At 40.8% G+C, this 16,415-nt stretch overlaps 1 protein-coding gene across 4 annotated transcripts in view; it reads right to left on the bottom strand.

Annotated features, from left to right (window-relative positions):
• Positions 1-16,415, bottom strand: part of LOC109406001 (inactivation-no-after-potential D protein) — a 1,280,913-nt gene that overhangs the window by 418,276 nt on the left and 846,222 nt on the right. For all 4 annotated transcript variants that reach the window (XM_062851786.1, XM_062851784.1, XM_062851787.1 and 1 more), the window contains exons 12-13: positions 7,119-7,213; positions 6,987-7,056 (exon numbers count right to left, since the gene is read on the bottom strand). In XM_062851786.1, coding sequence (XP_062707770.1) covers positions 6,987-7,056; positions 7,119-7,213 — 165 coding nt within the window. The remainder of the gene's footprint in view (positions 1-6,986; positions 7,057-7,118; positions 7,214-16,415) is intronic.

Below are 16,415 nucleotides of genomic sequence, written 5' to 3'. Positions count from 1 at the left end.
GTGGTCTCTCACCCACAACGTGTATCGCCGTGCCGCCTTTGTGAACGTAGCCAACCAGCCTAGACAACGCCAAGCATCGATTCCGCCAATCAAGAAAGAGCTTGAAGCTAAAACCGACCCTGCTGAGCAATGTCCAGAAGTTTTTCTAAGCGTTGACAGGAATCCGAGCCGAAACGACGAGAAAAGGAGTAACCGTTCAGCAACCGACTCGCAGCAACTGCAGAACGATCTCGAGAACGACCATGACCTAAAAGAGATACCGTTCCTATCCAACCGACAGAGAATTGCAACGACATCCAACCATCGGTACTCCAAACAACAACACTCCGGCTTTCGCAAATCGACATTCAGAATGCCTGAGCAGCACCCGACGAAGCAGTTTATAGACCAGCTCAACGAAACCCGAACAGGATCAGAGGATTTCCATAACGACGACATACTTTCAGACGTCATTTTCCGCCCAATGAGATTTGTAGAGTCCAGCCACATCGAGAATTTCAAGCAAACCAAACCTACGAGGACCACCACAAATACGACAGAGTTCCCATATCGTTACTTCCGACCCAGGTACCGTCGTCCGATGAGAGAAACCATTGAGTGTGGAAGACACATTCCCGTATCCAACAATGTGCTGTTGATACTCCGTCTCAACCGGGGGAAGTATGTTCCGTACGGAACGTACCGCAAAAGAGTCCGATGGAAGTTCCCTACAACGTACCAGACGCACGCTACTTTAGTCCACCAATTCGTTGCGCTCATCAGAATGTTACCCTCGATACGACCCACCCTGCCTACGCCGCTGCGACCGTGAGTTCCCACCGCAACCGTAAGTGTCACCTGTGAGTGGCAGTGAGAGGCTCCCACCATCGTCACCGTCGCCAGTGTGGTAACTCATCTGAAACTCACCACAGCAGGGTGGTGAGTTCAACCTGCGCTCCTTCGAGAAGATTCCTCCCGCGTCTGGAACACATATAGCGATATTGCGCGAATGTTCTAGACGAAAACCGTGCGCATATAAATATGCGACAAGTTCGACCGCAGAGTTCAGTACTGATTTAACCGCCGCGAATTCAACCTCGACCATAGTGAAAGTGAACCAAAAGTGACTAGTAGTGAAAGTTATAGTAAGATAGTGAACAGTAAAGTGTAGTAGTGAAGTGTAGTGTAAAGAAGAAAAATAAAGTGTAGTTTATAGTGATCAGCAGAAAAAGTGTAGTGTTGATTCTTTCCACATCCCCGAGTGATACAGTCCACCCGACCCGACCGGAGTTGGCCACGGTTAACGCGCCAACAATCCTTAACAGGCTCACACATTGCACGGAGAGCGAGAATGGTCTATCGAGGAAGCAATTCGGGTTCCGAAAGGGTATCTCAACGGTGGATGCAATCCGGACAGTCGTGCATAGTGCAGAGAAGGCAGCCACGCAAAAGAGGAGAGGAAAACGGTTTTGCGCGGTAGTAACAATCGACGTGAAAAACGCTTTCAATAGTGCTAGCTGGGAGGCTATCGCCGTAGCACTACACAGGATGCGTGTTCCTAGTTACTTGTGCAGAATACTGAAAAGTTACTTCCAGAACAGAATGCTGGTGTACGAAACGGAGTTGGGCCAAAAATCAACCACGATTACGGCAGGGGTGCCACAAGGTTCTATTCTAGGTCCTACGCTCTGGAACGCGATGTACGATGGAGTACTAACATTGCAACTGCCCAGTGGAGTTGAAATCGTTGGATTCGCGGACGATGTCGTTCTTACGGTAACCGGCGAGACGCTAGAAGAGGTCGAGATGTTGACGGCGGAGGCGTTGGACACCGTTGAAGCGTGGATGACGGGAGCTAAACTACAGTTGGCTCATCATAAAACGGAAGTAGTGCTAGTGAGCAACCGAAAAGCCGTTCAATCAGTAAACATCAACGTCGGAGAATACGAAATTGCGTCGAAGCGTGCGCTGAAGCACCTGGGGGTGATGGTCGACGACCGTTTAAATTTTAACGCACACGTCGATTACGCCTGCGAAAGGGCGTCGAAGGCTGTCAACGCGAATGCTACGATTATGCCAAACGTCGGCGGACTGAGAAGCAGCAAGAGACGCCTTCTGGCTAGCGTTGCAACCTCAACCCTGAGATATGCAGTTCCGGCCTGGGCCGCAGCGCTGAAAACACAGTGTAACCGAGGGAAGCTGAACAGAGTGTTCCGACTAATGGCCATGCGGGTCGCAAGCGCCTATCGTACGATTTCATCGGAGGCAGTATGCGTTATCGCTGGGATGATGCCCATTTGCATTACCCTGGCCGAGGACGTGGAATGCTTTAAGCGAAGGAATACAAGGAAAGTGCGGAGCATCGTTAGAACGGATTCGTTGTCTAAGTGGCAGCAAGAGTGGCACAATGCGGGAAATGGAAGGTGGACCCATCGGCTCATCCCGAATGTATCTGAGTGGGTGAACAGGAAGCATGGAGAGGTGAACTTTCATCTGACGCAGTTCCTGTCCGGGCACGGCTGCTTTCGGAAATATCTGCATCGGTTTGGTCACGCACCTTCGCCTCTCTGTCCAGAGTGCGGAAACGAAGAAGAGACACCAGAACACGTCGTCTTCGGATGTCCCAGATTCGACGAAGCGCGCATGAATTTTCCTGGTATGACAGCTGACAATGTCGTCCGCGAAATGTGCCGCGAAGAAGAGAAATGGAACGCTGTCGACCGCGTATTAAGGCGAATACTGTCCGAGCTGCAAAGGAAATGGCGTGAAGACCAGAGGATCTCTGACCGCGATCGGAGTAGGCTTGATCCACCGTCGGGGACAAGACCGAGTAGATCGTGACGTAGTACTGGTTTGTGGTCGTCGGGGCGCCAGTGAACCGGAAGCCAACCTCCAACCGGAATCGCTGGGTCGACCTCGGCACCTGGCCGGTCGTGATTGAACTGCGCGTTCGGGAGAACTTCCGTCGCCGGGGATTTTCTCCGTCGGAGTAGGCTAGGTCCACCGCCGGGGACTAGACAGAGTAGGCCGTGAAAAGCACCGGAGAACGGTCGTTGGGGCGCCTTTGAACCGGAAGCCAGTTTCCAACCGGAATCTCAGGACTGACCTTGACGCCGACCCGGGAAGATCGGTTCGGAAGAACTTCCATCGCCGGGGAACTCTTCGTCGGAGTAGGATGGGTCCACCGCCGGGGGCTATCCGAGTAGCGAGCGACCGTGGTGAACTGATAGTTTTGGACTAACAGGAGCCGAAGTAAGTCGCTTAATGGCGAAAAAACGTAGAAGATTAACAAATTGCAAATTAACAAATTAACAAATTGTAATGTGCACTGACTGGAGTTGAAGTGTCGCTGAATGGCGACAAAAGTAGGAAAATAACAAATTCACTAACATGAGCTAAATGGCACAGCACGACGCATGTTGCACGCTAATCGGTGAAACGCTAGAAATTAAACAAATTAATAGCAAGAGCTAAATGGCTCAGCATGAAGGTAGCGAAAGAGCTTAGGAAACTATAACAACAAAAGCGTAGAATAACAAATTGGTGATGGTGCACAAGGCACAAAACGCCTCCCCTCCGAAGAAATACTGCATGGTGGTACCGGAGGGGAATTTAAGGTGGAGGTGAACTAGGAGAGTGTTTTTAGTGGGTAGGCGCACATTCGAATCCCACACAGCGTCTTTAGAAGGTTTTTGGACTCCTAGAATTAAAAAAAAAAAACACACACACACACACACACACAGTTATAGTTATCGGCTGTTCAATTAGTCACCACTTAGAAACATTACAGATGTTTTTGAATGAATGAGAAATAGTAATTTAAAACTGAACCCGAAGAAACATTTCTCGGACATCACGTGTCACAAGGAGGAGTACAACTCGATAAGACAAAGTACTCAACTATAAAAAAAAAATCCAACCCCGAAAGATCCCAATGAAACGCGTAGATTCGTTGCATTCTACTATAGACGACTATACTACTATAGACATTTCACACCGAATATCGCTGAAACTTCACACTAGCGCTAAATCAACTGACAAGAAAAGATGAAAAATTCAACTGGACCGCAAAGTGTCAAGACGCATTTCTTACACTTAAACATCAACTGTTAAACATCAACATCAACATCAACCTAAAATTTTAAAGTTCCCGAATTTTATGAAAGATTTTATTATTACGACTGATGCCTTAAAAGTGGCATGCGGAGCAGTACTAGCTCAAGAGTATGACGATATTGAATTACCTATGGCGTTCGCCAGCCGGACCCGGCACATGTCCGAAAAAAAAACGATTTCGGAAGAAGTTTCACTATCGAGGAAATCTCTGTCGGTGTAGAATAAATTCGTTGCCGGAAACTATTCAAGTTGTGCGCGAAAAGATGGAGCGTCAAAGGGCGCGCGGTATAGTAGACTTCCTTTGCTGGAGAATTCTTCATCAAAGAGCTGTAGGTACGAAGAGCGTTAGTTAGTTAGATTATTGCGGTACAGAGGCAATAATCTGTACCGACCGGCTGACAGTAGGTAGTGTCCGCACACCAGCTAGGGAATTCCCCAATCAAACCGGAACGAATGGTCCAGAAGTGTACCAGACGGCGTGACCCATTACAACCCGACTGTTAAAAAATTAGCAGAATTTGTGTGACCTGTTGATTTGTTTATCGAGCCCTGAGGATGGTCCAACAGCCGGACCGAAACGTCGGCGATGATAAGAAACTAATCAACGCAATCTGTTAGACTTAGAGCCGAAATCTCCCAAACCTAGGAGTGTTTTTAATGAAGTAGGAACTTCACACAGTGCCAAGTCTGGAAGTCTGGAATGAGCATGGCATGTACAGCACAACGCACAATGGCCGGAAGCCGGACAAAACCTCAAAAATCGACTTCAATTTTTTATGTTTCTGATATTTTCCTTCCATTAAGGAAACTTCAACTAAGAAAACCCCAAATTTTCAAGTCATTTGGTCAAAAATTGAGTCTTGTAGATTTTATCAAATTTGAGGTTTTCTGTGGTATTTTACTAGTGTTTATGATTTTATTTTTTGAGCTTTCTTCATGAGCTCGTTGTAAAACTTAGGAAGACTTTGATAATGTAACAATACTATTGGTGTTTTTGGGCATGAATAGCCACTACATTTCATAGTTTTTTTGGAATCCAATCAAAAAATTATTATGTTTTAACAGCATGCAAAAATATTGACTTTTATGAAATTTTGGAGAAAAACTTTGTATTAAAGATATCCAGTACTTGTTTAGGAAACGTCAGAAAACGACGCCGTATCCCGGATCTAACGTGTAATTTTGTCTAGTTTTTGGCTATATAGGTCACTGTTTGCGCTTTTCTGCGCTAAGCGCGAATTTTTTTTTTTTTTTTTTTTCTATCAAGTCACGATGGAGCCGCATGGTTGAGGAAGAAGTGATATTGTTTGAAGTTTATATTTTATCTTAACATAATTCAAATTGACTTCAGAATACTAACAAATTAGTGTAATCCTCATTCTAGATCTCACTAAGTCACGTGGTCATAGGGGGAAGGGAGCGGAATAAGGGGTGGGGGTAATAAATGTGATGGCCACAGCTTCAGCATTTTTGAAATTTATTTTATTATTTTTTTAAAAATATTGTTTTAGTTTTTACATAAAAACACAAGAAGGTGGGTGCTTCAGTTAAAAACAGTCAGCTGGAGAGGAGGGGAATGATGACTACGATTGATTAAGCCTTTATTTACTGAGACACTACCCACATCCCGCATTGTTAAAGACCACCAAATACAACTAGCTCTTTTAACCTTAAAAATAAAATAAAGGCAAAAGCAATCGTGAAAAACGCTTCTTATTGAAAACCCTTATATTTTTTTAAAAACTTAAAGTTTTATTGTATGTTATTCATGCGTTTTCGTAGAACACCTTTCAACTGAACGACATTATAGATTTTGAAAATATTTGCTGGTGCTCTACTGTTCATCAATATAATTATCCATCTCTGATGATCGTTTATCAACAACTCCTTTGTCAATTCTTTATAGATGGGGTTGTTTTGGTTGCTTTGACAAGTGATATCAGAAATCAATGTATATTACAACCAACTGCATATATGAAAAAGTTGAAACGAGATTGATGAAAAGCAGTTCAAATTTTACGCAGATCACTATATGTCACTATCTGACCCCATTTTAAATCGTTTATTCACCTCCGTGTACCCGCCGTAGAACTTCGTCGGTGGTAGAACATCACGTGGTCTATGGACGGTCCCTGAGAATAGACCGCGTCTTGTCAGCCAACATTGGTGTGCATCTGAATTAATTCATTGAAAGAAAACGAGGGTGGTCGAATTTTTCTAATAATTTATGTAGTTTTAAAGGTTTTGGGCCACACTAACGGCGAAAAATACACAACTACAGTTATTTTTAACACCATTACATGATTTAAGAACCCCCAAATTAAAAGGTTTATCAAAATCTACGTTCAAAAATCACATCGCTTATTATCGATAACTTTTTACATGCTTCCCATAATCAGCAGATTTCAAAATTTTGGACCACCCTAACATAGTAAAATCAAAATATATGAAAAATTCCATATCAGAAATAGATTTAGGGCACAAAAATCATCATATCCTGTGAATATAAGCCATTTCGGTTAACATTTGAGGTTTTGTCCGACCTTTGTATGGAGCCCCGCCACTGTGCAACGGGCTAGTCTATGTAAGACTTTTAAACTCCGAGTTTGTATGCATGAAAAAAAATATCACACACACACAGAGACATCACCTCAATAAGTTGAGCAGAGTTGATTAATATATATAATTTACCGTCCCGGCCTTCTATCAAAACGTCATTTTTGGAGTGAACATGTAGCCTGTTCAGTACATTGAGTGTACGAGAATGGAAAAAATATATTATAATAATTATTTATGTAACGAGTTGCAAAGAGTTGATTTTTGATGTTTTCAAAATGAGTTACATAAAATAGAAATTATGATACTGAATTGCATAAAATATGTTATCTTACCTCTTCATTAATGCACACCGGAAATTGGGTGACAGGCTTTACAGCTAACTCTTCCGATGCGTTTTTCCGTCTGGAAGACTTTCGATTAGTTGCGGTGTATACAAATTTGTTTGACATGAATTAATACTATACCTCAAAATGACGATTTTGAGGGTTGAACCTTCCAGGCTTTTAATTATTGTGGGCACATTAAGATGAGATCTGCCATGCAGCACCAGGCCGTTGATCTGTAAATAAAAGAGATAAGTATCAACATCTTTATAGTATCAGTTCTGTAAATGTCAAAATTAAAGAAGAGCACCTCACAAGACGCCTCACGATTTTTGCTATGATTAAAAACTATGGATGTCATAATGATCCCTTATGAAAATTGATCACGTTTGTTAAGGCAAATTTCGAAAAAAATATTCAAAGATAAAAAAATTTCAATGTGATGAAGACTGGAATCAATCCATGAACGTCGGGATCACTGAACTTGTGCTTTATCCATACGGCTATCCACGCATGAGGGTATCATTTTTTTAAACATGTATAAAACCAATCTGTGAGTCGGTTTTGTGCCATCAATAGAGCAACCTAATGAAGCTCGTACTTATTGCTATGTGTTATTTAAAGGCCGTTTCATAAATTAGACTTTATAACAATCTTAAGTTTAATGGCTGAGTGAAGAAATAGTATCGTTTAGGAGGCTTCTGAATTGAATTATATTGGACTACATATTCCCACGTCATACAGTACAAGCTTGGTAAGCAATTTCTGAGTGTAACAAGTTTTAAAGTAAACATGTATCCTGCCCTAGAACACTTCCGGTAGTCGCTTATGAAAAACAATCGCTGAGACACGCCAAACATTCACACCTTGTTTTAAAAAATGTTTCAGGTGGTGATTCTCTGAATGTCGTCGACGAATAAGTAAAAAATGCAATTGTTGCTTGGAGCCACAACATTTCTGCGGACCCCTCGATATATGGTTAAGATAGCACCAACACCCAAAGTGCTGACGATGAGTAAAGGATTTGGTAAACGGAGCCGGAACCCGTACGGCGTGTCAGCAGCTGCAACGAATAGGGGAACTGGGGGTAAGACGCCCACGTTAAGGAAGAGTCTAATTTTAACCACGAAACACTTCAAAATACACACTTTATTGCGGGGTAAAATGCACCACTAGCCACAGCTAACGCCAGGATGCCAAATTGTGTACATATACTTGCGCGCCTGGTTTATTGTCAACTGTTATTGTTCGTGAATGGTATACAGTCATCACATAATTATGGATCACCTGTAATTATGGGTCAATTCCATTTAAACGGCATAGTGAGCTGTTTTATCAATAATTACTACAAAATGACTCACGAATGTGTGATTAGTGAAGTTATTTTTAGTAAAAATGTGCTATTGCATGATTCCAACTTGTGTTCTGCATTATTTATGCCAGAATTTTGATCTAAATGGCTATTTCAATGTAATTAACTAGGGGTGGGCATTTTACCCCACACATGCCTCAGAAGTTTGGACCCTTGTATAAAACTTATGAGGGTCAAATTCGATACTTTTTGCGCTTGGTACACAAGTAAGGGGAGTGTGCAAAACAGTTTGTGGGGATAGCGAGAAAAAAAATCTTTTAAATTATGTAAAAAAGTGCAAAAAAATGACAGGCTAAAATTACATCATAAGTAACAAAAATCTTTTTTTGGAGTTTTTATACAATTTTTTTTAGTAAAACTATGTAAATTTAAATGTAAAGAAGCATTTTTATTCTTATTTTAACGGTTGCAGTCGAAAAAAGTACTGAAAATAGCGTGGTTTGTCTAAAACGAGGGTGGCGCAACTTGCCCCCTATGGGCGTTATGGCCGCAGTTCCCCTACCCATCGACGTTCGAACTTCGGACCCCAGCAGCGTCAGCAGTTTTAGGGTACGGCCAGGTGGACGCGTCGCGCGATGCGACGCGGATTTCCCATACGATTTGACAGCTCCTTATTATTGATTGTTATTCCTTTGCGTGCAAATTTTCGCGCCGTGCCGCGTTCACTCTTTTGAACCCTTTGAAATAAGAATTTATAATGACTGAAAGAAGAAGAATTACATAACCTCTTAATGTCGGAGAATCGTCATTACATAGTAGTTCGAGAAGTGCACTCGAATAAACAAAAATCTTCTAGTGCTTCTTATAGGAAGGAACACTGTTAAAGCCTCTACAGTGGGGCAACAGTTCGCAGTAGCTGTGGGGCAAAAGTTCGAACGATTTTCTGAATCTAGAGCATAAATATAGCTACAGAATATTTGTAGCAATGACGATTTCGTATCGAAACTACTATATTATGTATAATGTGTATAGTATGCATCCTCAAATCATTTTGCCAGAGGGTTTGAGCTTATTTTTGAAAGAAGATCGATTATAAAGCAATCATTGTGTTCGCCTATGTAAAATAAAAAAACTAAGCTGAAAAAACACTCGTGTCATTATTTGAAAGTTTTTGGGAGCATTATGTTGTTCTACTTTTTTGGGTTCTTTCATAGCTTAGTTTGTAAATTCACACTTATAAATCATTACCATACTGTCGAAGGTTAGATTTAAATTACGGTCCCGTTAAATAATTTTGCTGACTTTTTTGATTATTTTTTCAAGTATTTTGTGTAACTTATCACTATAATTACCCGACAATGTATTTTGACAACTTCAGTAACGCTGAAAAGGAAATCTCTTAGTTAATGGTTGTGGAAGTGTTCATAAAATACACTGTATACAAAAGCTGAGAACCAGGCCATGAATAGAAAGAGTGCCTAGAGTAAAAGGGTGAACATGAATCAACATGAAATAAATGAACTTCACACCAATAAACTATCCTTCACAATTTTCGAACTTTTGCCCCACACAATGCGAACTTTTGCCCCCAGTATGGGGCAAAAGTTCGCATTTGAGTACTTGTATTAAAATTTGTATTACCGTAAACTGGGGTATAGTTGATCAGTGGGGTTAACCTGATCACTCAATTACCCACGGATATTAACTTTCAAGGAAGTTACCATTCCAATTTAATTTTACGTCATTGGATTGCGAATGGTTAAAATATAATTGTTGCTTCCTTGAAAGTCGATATTCGCGGAGAATTGAGTGATCAGGTTCATCCATTGGCGTAGCTAGGGGGGGTTCCAGGGGTGCCTGGCACCCCCTAGAACAAATTTGGCACCCCCTAGAATTTTTCCTTGACAGTCATCTGAAATTTAAAACTTCACGCAATGGAATTATTATTAATGGTACATTTGAACAAAACTTAAGTACACCCGGAATTACTTATATAACTGTTGTACGCTTTGTTATTGGTAATCTATTCGTGATAGTGATTTCTCTAGGCTTCCTTCATGGATTCCTCCCGATATTTCTTCAATAAACTTCCCCCTCTCCAGGTAGTCCTGATGGGGTTTACATACTAGAAATTTCAGCAGAGATTGATCCTGCAAATTATGCTAGATTCGATGGAAATTCTTACTATGATCATTCTCAGAATTCTTCTGAAGATTGCTCTAAAAATTTCTATTAGGGTTTTTTCAGGAATTTCTGGTGGAATTATTCAAGCAATCTTCCTGGGATCCTTTCAGTAGTTGCTCCGGTGATTCTTCCAGGAATTCCTTTAAAGATTTCATTCAGAGATTCTTCCAGAAATTTCTCATGGAAAATTCCTCCAGGCGCTTATACTGGTCTTCATCCGGGAATTGTGGCTAGAATTTTTGAAGCAACTCCTGCTGCGATTCCTTTTTTTTTTGCTAGGTTTCTAGTTGCACTCTGAATAGAGTTGAGTAGAAAAGTACGTAATCTTTCAGAAGTAGTTTGCGTACGCGGAAAATGATATCCATTAAGACACTGTTGTAAACTGACTCAAAAAGTTACGGTAGAAGATTGGAAAGTTTTCAATTGGTAAGTCAGTCAGGATTTGCCTATGTAGTGTTATGGTCACACGGTTTGTATTTGACTTCTTGTTTGGTTTTATGGTATGGTTCAATATGTTTTTCTCCTCGTTAAGTCAGTTGTCGTATGTTTGTTTGTTTTTTTCATCGAATCAGTCGAACCCCGTGTGTTAAAATATAGTCAATCCTGCGTCAAATTGTTTTCCTAATTGATTTCGCTAATCGTTTCCTACTTCTCTGTGTTCATCTCTTGTGTCCTTAAATTGTCATCGGTCCAAAACCCACAGAAACATGTAACTGAACTTCTAATATTTTTCTGTTAGTGTCATGATACCATCTAAGAGATAAACGAAAATACGCCAAGTTGGTCAATTGATTACAATAAAATTTTAAGTAATAAAGATTGCTTGTCAACTATTATGTATTCATCCCCCTACAAATACTATGGAAAATATTCAAATTCGTTCAATTATCCTATCGGTCCTACCTCGATAAACCATGTCATTTTCTCATGCGTGGCCTAGAATGTCAACCTAGTCATACACAAGTAACGTTGTTCAGCTAATAAAAAGCAGTCAGTTTTTGTCCAAAATGTCCCGTCGAACGCATTGACGTCAACAATGCGTTCAAGTGTTTGCACGTTAGCTTCGAATCTATCAGCACAATTAAGTGCTACTAATCTCCTTCCCACTATTAATTCTTCGGTCGATTTTAATTGCTTTATTTAAAGAAAATATGACCAACTAACATTGTAAAAATTCGAAAAAGCGACTATGACATCAATAAATTACTAATCAAAATCAACCGAGAAACGTGGGAAATAGAGCCCAAACAACATTTTGAAGTCAGCTGGCTGTAAAAGGTTTCAAAACCTGTCACAAATCCAATAATGTTGTTATTAGGATTTGTAACGATCACCAAAACCTTCTCAAATCCAACCGACTTGGAACTATTGCTTGGGAATAGATTCTAATGAGCCCCGGCGGTTCCTCCGTGTTTATCGAGCATGTCTGATAAACATCAGATCAGCCATACTCCATCTGCAGCAGCCGGTTCGTTGGAGGCGCATTAAAGTGTTAAAAAGGTGATATATTTCACTAAAGAACACTACACTACAATATTTAAAATGAAATTCCTTCACTTTAATACCGTCAACCCCTGCGAACTTGGCCAAGGAAGCAACTCCTGCTGCGATTCTTCCAGCAATGTCTCTTCTCCTCTAAAAATTCTCAATGTGATACCTTCTGGAATTCTACCAGGAAAGTTCTTCCGCAAATTCTTCCGGAAGATCTCCCTGAGATTTTTCTCAGTCAATGATATACCTAGGACTTTCTACAGAGGTTCTTCCATAAATTCCACAGGGAATTTCCCCAAGAATTTCTGTTGACCTTCTTTCATGAATTGAAGCTGGAATCAAACAATTCCATTAGGACTCCTACAGAAATACTACTAGGGATTTCTCCTGGCATACTTATTTGCTGCAATACTTTCGTCCAGAGATGCCTCCAGAAATTGCTCCTGCGATTCCATCAGGGATTCCTCCAGTATACTTCTACCGATTCTTTCAAGGAGAACTGTACCTATTCCTCCAGGAATCTGTTAGAGGAACTTCTCTAAAGATACCCCTGGCATTGCTAAATCTAGTGTTTCTCTAGAAATAACTTCTATGATAGCTCCCGGAGTTCTAGGAATTGCTCCAGATATTCCAGCTGTGGCTGCTCAAGCAATTCATGCGGTTCTTCCAGCTATTCTTCCTCCAGAAATCCTAACTGCGGTATTTCAGAAATAATGCTACGAATTCTTCTAGAGCTTTCTCCTGGCTTTTTTGCTGAGACCTTTCTAGACAATATTCCTGGATTTTTTTTTTCAAAAATTCATTTGGTTGCTCCACCAGAGATTTCTCCAAAGACTCATCCAGGAATTCCTCCAAGGATTTTGTCCAAAGATTCCTCCAGAAAATCCTCATGGAATTCCTGTAGGAACTCTTTTTGACCGTTCTCCAAGAATACCTCAAACAACTCCTCCTGTGATTCTTCCAGCAATTCCTCCAGAAATTCTTAGTACGATACGTCCAGAAATTCTTCCTAGTGTTTTCTATACGAATTTATCCTAGCATTATGGCTGAAATTCTTCCTGAGATTCTTTCACAAAATCCTCCTTCCTTCAGGGCCTTCTTTATGGATTCTTCCAGAATACCTCTACCGATTCTTGCAGGGACTTCTCTAGGTTTTCCAAGGATTTTTTCATTGGATTTCCCCCGGCATTCCTGATGGGGTTTCTCTCCAAGTTCCTGTATAGTTTTCTCCAGCAATTCCTTCTAGGATTTCAGCTGAGGTTTCTACAGTGATACACCTCAGAATCCTTCTTTTTTTTATTCCTGATCGGGTTTGTCACTGCGACCAGTTTTTAGATCTATTGTGGAATTACCCGTATCCTTAGTGTAGTGCATGTCACATTACTCAATTGCCAGCCTAGCCTCAGATGGTGAGGTTTTTAACTAATTCAAAGTCAAGTTGGTAAACTCAGTTTTATTCAAAAACTGGAAGTCACCAAAACACCAGTAGTAAGGACTAAATACTATAAATCCTTGAATTACCAGAACACATATTCCAAAATTGAAAAATAGGACGACACTAGATTTCGGTTTGGTAGATCTATCGCCACAACGCAACCCAAAAAGGCGATCTACCCACGCTGCGGGCTCCGTTAAAGATCGAGCATCTTTTAAACCCCCTCAACCATTCATCCCTCAGCACGGGTCGCCTGACACCTTGGATTGGGGTTACCTGTTTGGTGGACTTTTACCCCCGGAACAGGTGGTCCGTAGTGCTATTCTAAGCCGGCAGCTACACGGGCACAGAATCCTTCTTAGAATAACTACTAATATTTTTCCTGTGATTTCTTCTGAAACTCTCCGGTGATTCCTCCAGGAATTTTAACCAAATTATTGTGTCCACGGATTCTCTCATAAATTTCCCGAGAGATTCCTACAATAACTCCTCTTGGCCTTCATCCAAGAATTTCAGCTGGATTTCTCAAGCTATTCCTGCTGTGGTTCTTCCAGCAATTCCTCCTAGGACTACTCTAGTCATTCTTACAGTAATACCTCCTAGAATTCTTATAGGGATTCTTCTAAAAATATTTCCAGAGATTCCTTCAAAAACTTGCTGGGATCTCCTACGAGTCTTGCAGAAGTACCTTTGGTGTGTCCTCCTGGATATCCTAAAAAAAACTGGGATTTCTCCAAATATTTCTTGTTGAACTTCTCCAGGAACTCCTCCTAGGATTCCATAAGCGATTCCTGTTGCTTCTAATGTTTCAGGAATGCCTCCTAGGTCTCCTCCAGAATTTTTTACTGTGATACCTGCAGGAACCCCTCTAGAGATTTCTCCTGGAATTCTTGCCGGGATTCATCTAGGCAGTTTTCCTAGGATACTTCCAAAAATGCCTTTGATTCTTCCAGGGATTTTTCTAAAAACTCATCCAGGAATTCATGGATTACTCTAGAAATTAATTGTGTTATTACACCTGAAATTCCTCTTGGCCTTCTTCAAAGAATTCTAGCTGAAGGAATCTCAATAGAAATCTATAGAATCCCTAAACCAAAAATTTCCTGACAAATTCCCAAAGAAATTGCCGGAAAAAATTCATCAAAGAGCTTTCAAGGTAGTTGCCAAAAGAATTAATATAAGAACTTCCAGAGGAGTTCCTGATGAAAATAGTAAGGCTTTTTAAAGAAATTGGCGAATCCAATCTCACAATAAATTGCCAAAATATATTCTATAAACATTTCCACAAACATTAACAAAAAAAAACGAAAAAAATTCCCAAAGAATTTTCCGAAATATATAAATACACAAATACAAAGAGATTAAAAAAAAAATCCGAAATCATCAAAGGAATTTCTGAAGAAAATTTAGAAAGAATTCCAAAAGTAATTGCAGTAATAGATTTTTTAAAGAACCACCAGAGATTTTTTTTTTCAAAGAAATTCCCGAAGAAAATCTGTAAGAAAATTGCCGAATCAATTTCCAAAGGAATTACCGAAGAAGTTCCTAAGGAATCCTCCTTCCTTCAGGGCCTTCTTTATGGATTCTTCCAGAATACCTCTACCGATTCTTGCAGGGACTTCTCTAGGTTTTCCAAGGATTTTTTCATTGGATTTCCCCCGGCATTCCTGATGGGGTTTCTCTCCAAGTTCCTGTATAGTTTTCTCCAGCAATTCCTTCTAGGATTTCAGCTGAGGTTTCTACAGTGATACACCTCAGAATCCTTCTTTTTTTTTATTCCTGATCGGGTTTGTCACTGCGACCAGTTTTTAGATCTATTGTGGAATTACCCGTATCCTTAGTGTAGTGCATGTCACATTACTCAATTGCCAGCCTAGCCTCAGATGGTGAGGTTTTTAACTAATTCAAAGTCAAGTTGGTAAACTCAGTTTTATTCAAAAACTGGAAGTCACCAAAACACCAGTAGTAAGGACTAAATACTATAAATCCTTGAATTACCAGAACACATATTCCAAAATTGAAAAATAGGACGACACTAGATTTCGGTTTGGTAGATCTATCGCCACAACGCAACCCAAAAAGGCGATCTACCCACGCTGCGGGCTCCGTTAAAGATCGAGCATCTTTTAAACCCCCTCAACCATCCCTCAGCACGGGTCGCCTGACACCTTGGATTGGGGTTACCTGTTTGGTGGACTTTTACCCCCGGAACAGGTGGTCCGTAGTGCTATTCTAAGCCGGCAGCTACACGGGCACAGAATCCTTCTTAGAATAACTACTAATATTTTTCCTGTGATTTCTTCTGAAACTCTCCGGTGATTCCTCCAGGAATTTTAACCAAATTATTTTGTCCACGGATTCTCTCATAAATTTCCCGAGAGATTCCTACAATAACTCCTCTTGGCCTTCATCCAAGAATTTCAGCTGGATTTCTCAAGCTATTCCTGCTGTGGTTCTTCCAGCAATTCCTCCTAGGACTACTCTAGTCATTCTTACAGTAATACCTCCTAGAATTCTTATAGGGATTCTTCTAAAAATATTTCCAGAGATTCCTTCAAAAACTTGCTGGGATCTCCTACGAGTCTTGCAGAAGTACCTTTGGTGTGTCCTCCTGGATATCCTAAAAAAAACTGGGATTTCTCCAAATATTTCTTGTTGAACTTCTCCAGGAACTCCTCCTAGGATTCCATAAGCGATTCCTGTTGCTTCTAATGTTTCAGGAATGCCTCCTAGGTCTCCTCCAGAATTTTTTACTGTGATACCTGCAGGAACCCCTCTAGAGATTTCTCCTGGAATTCTTGCCGGGATTCATCTAGGCAGTTTTCCTAGGATACTTCCAAAAATGCCTTTGATTCTTCCAGGGATTTTTCTAAAAACTCATCCAGGAATTCATGGATTACTCTAGAAATTAATTGTGTTATTACACCTGAAATTCCTCTTGGCCTTCTTCAAAGAATTCTAGCTGAAGGAATCTCAATAGAAATCTATAGAATCCCTAAACCAAAAATTTCCTGAC

The sequence above is a fragment of the Aedes albopictus genome, chromosome 2, assembly GCF_035046485.1.
Source record: "Aedes albopictus strain Foshan chromosome 2, AalbF5, whole genome shotgun sequence".
NCBI lineage: Eukaryota > Metazoa > Arthropoda > Insecta > Diptera > Culicidae > Aedes > Aedes albopictus.
Note: the sequence above shows the minus strand (reverse complement) of the source record. Positions and strands in the feature narration are given on the sequence as shown.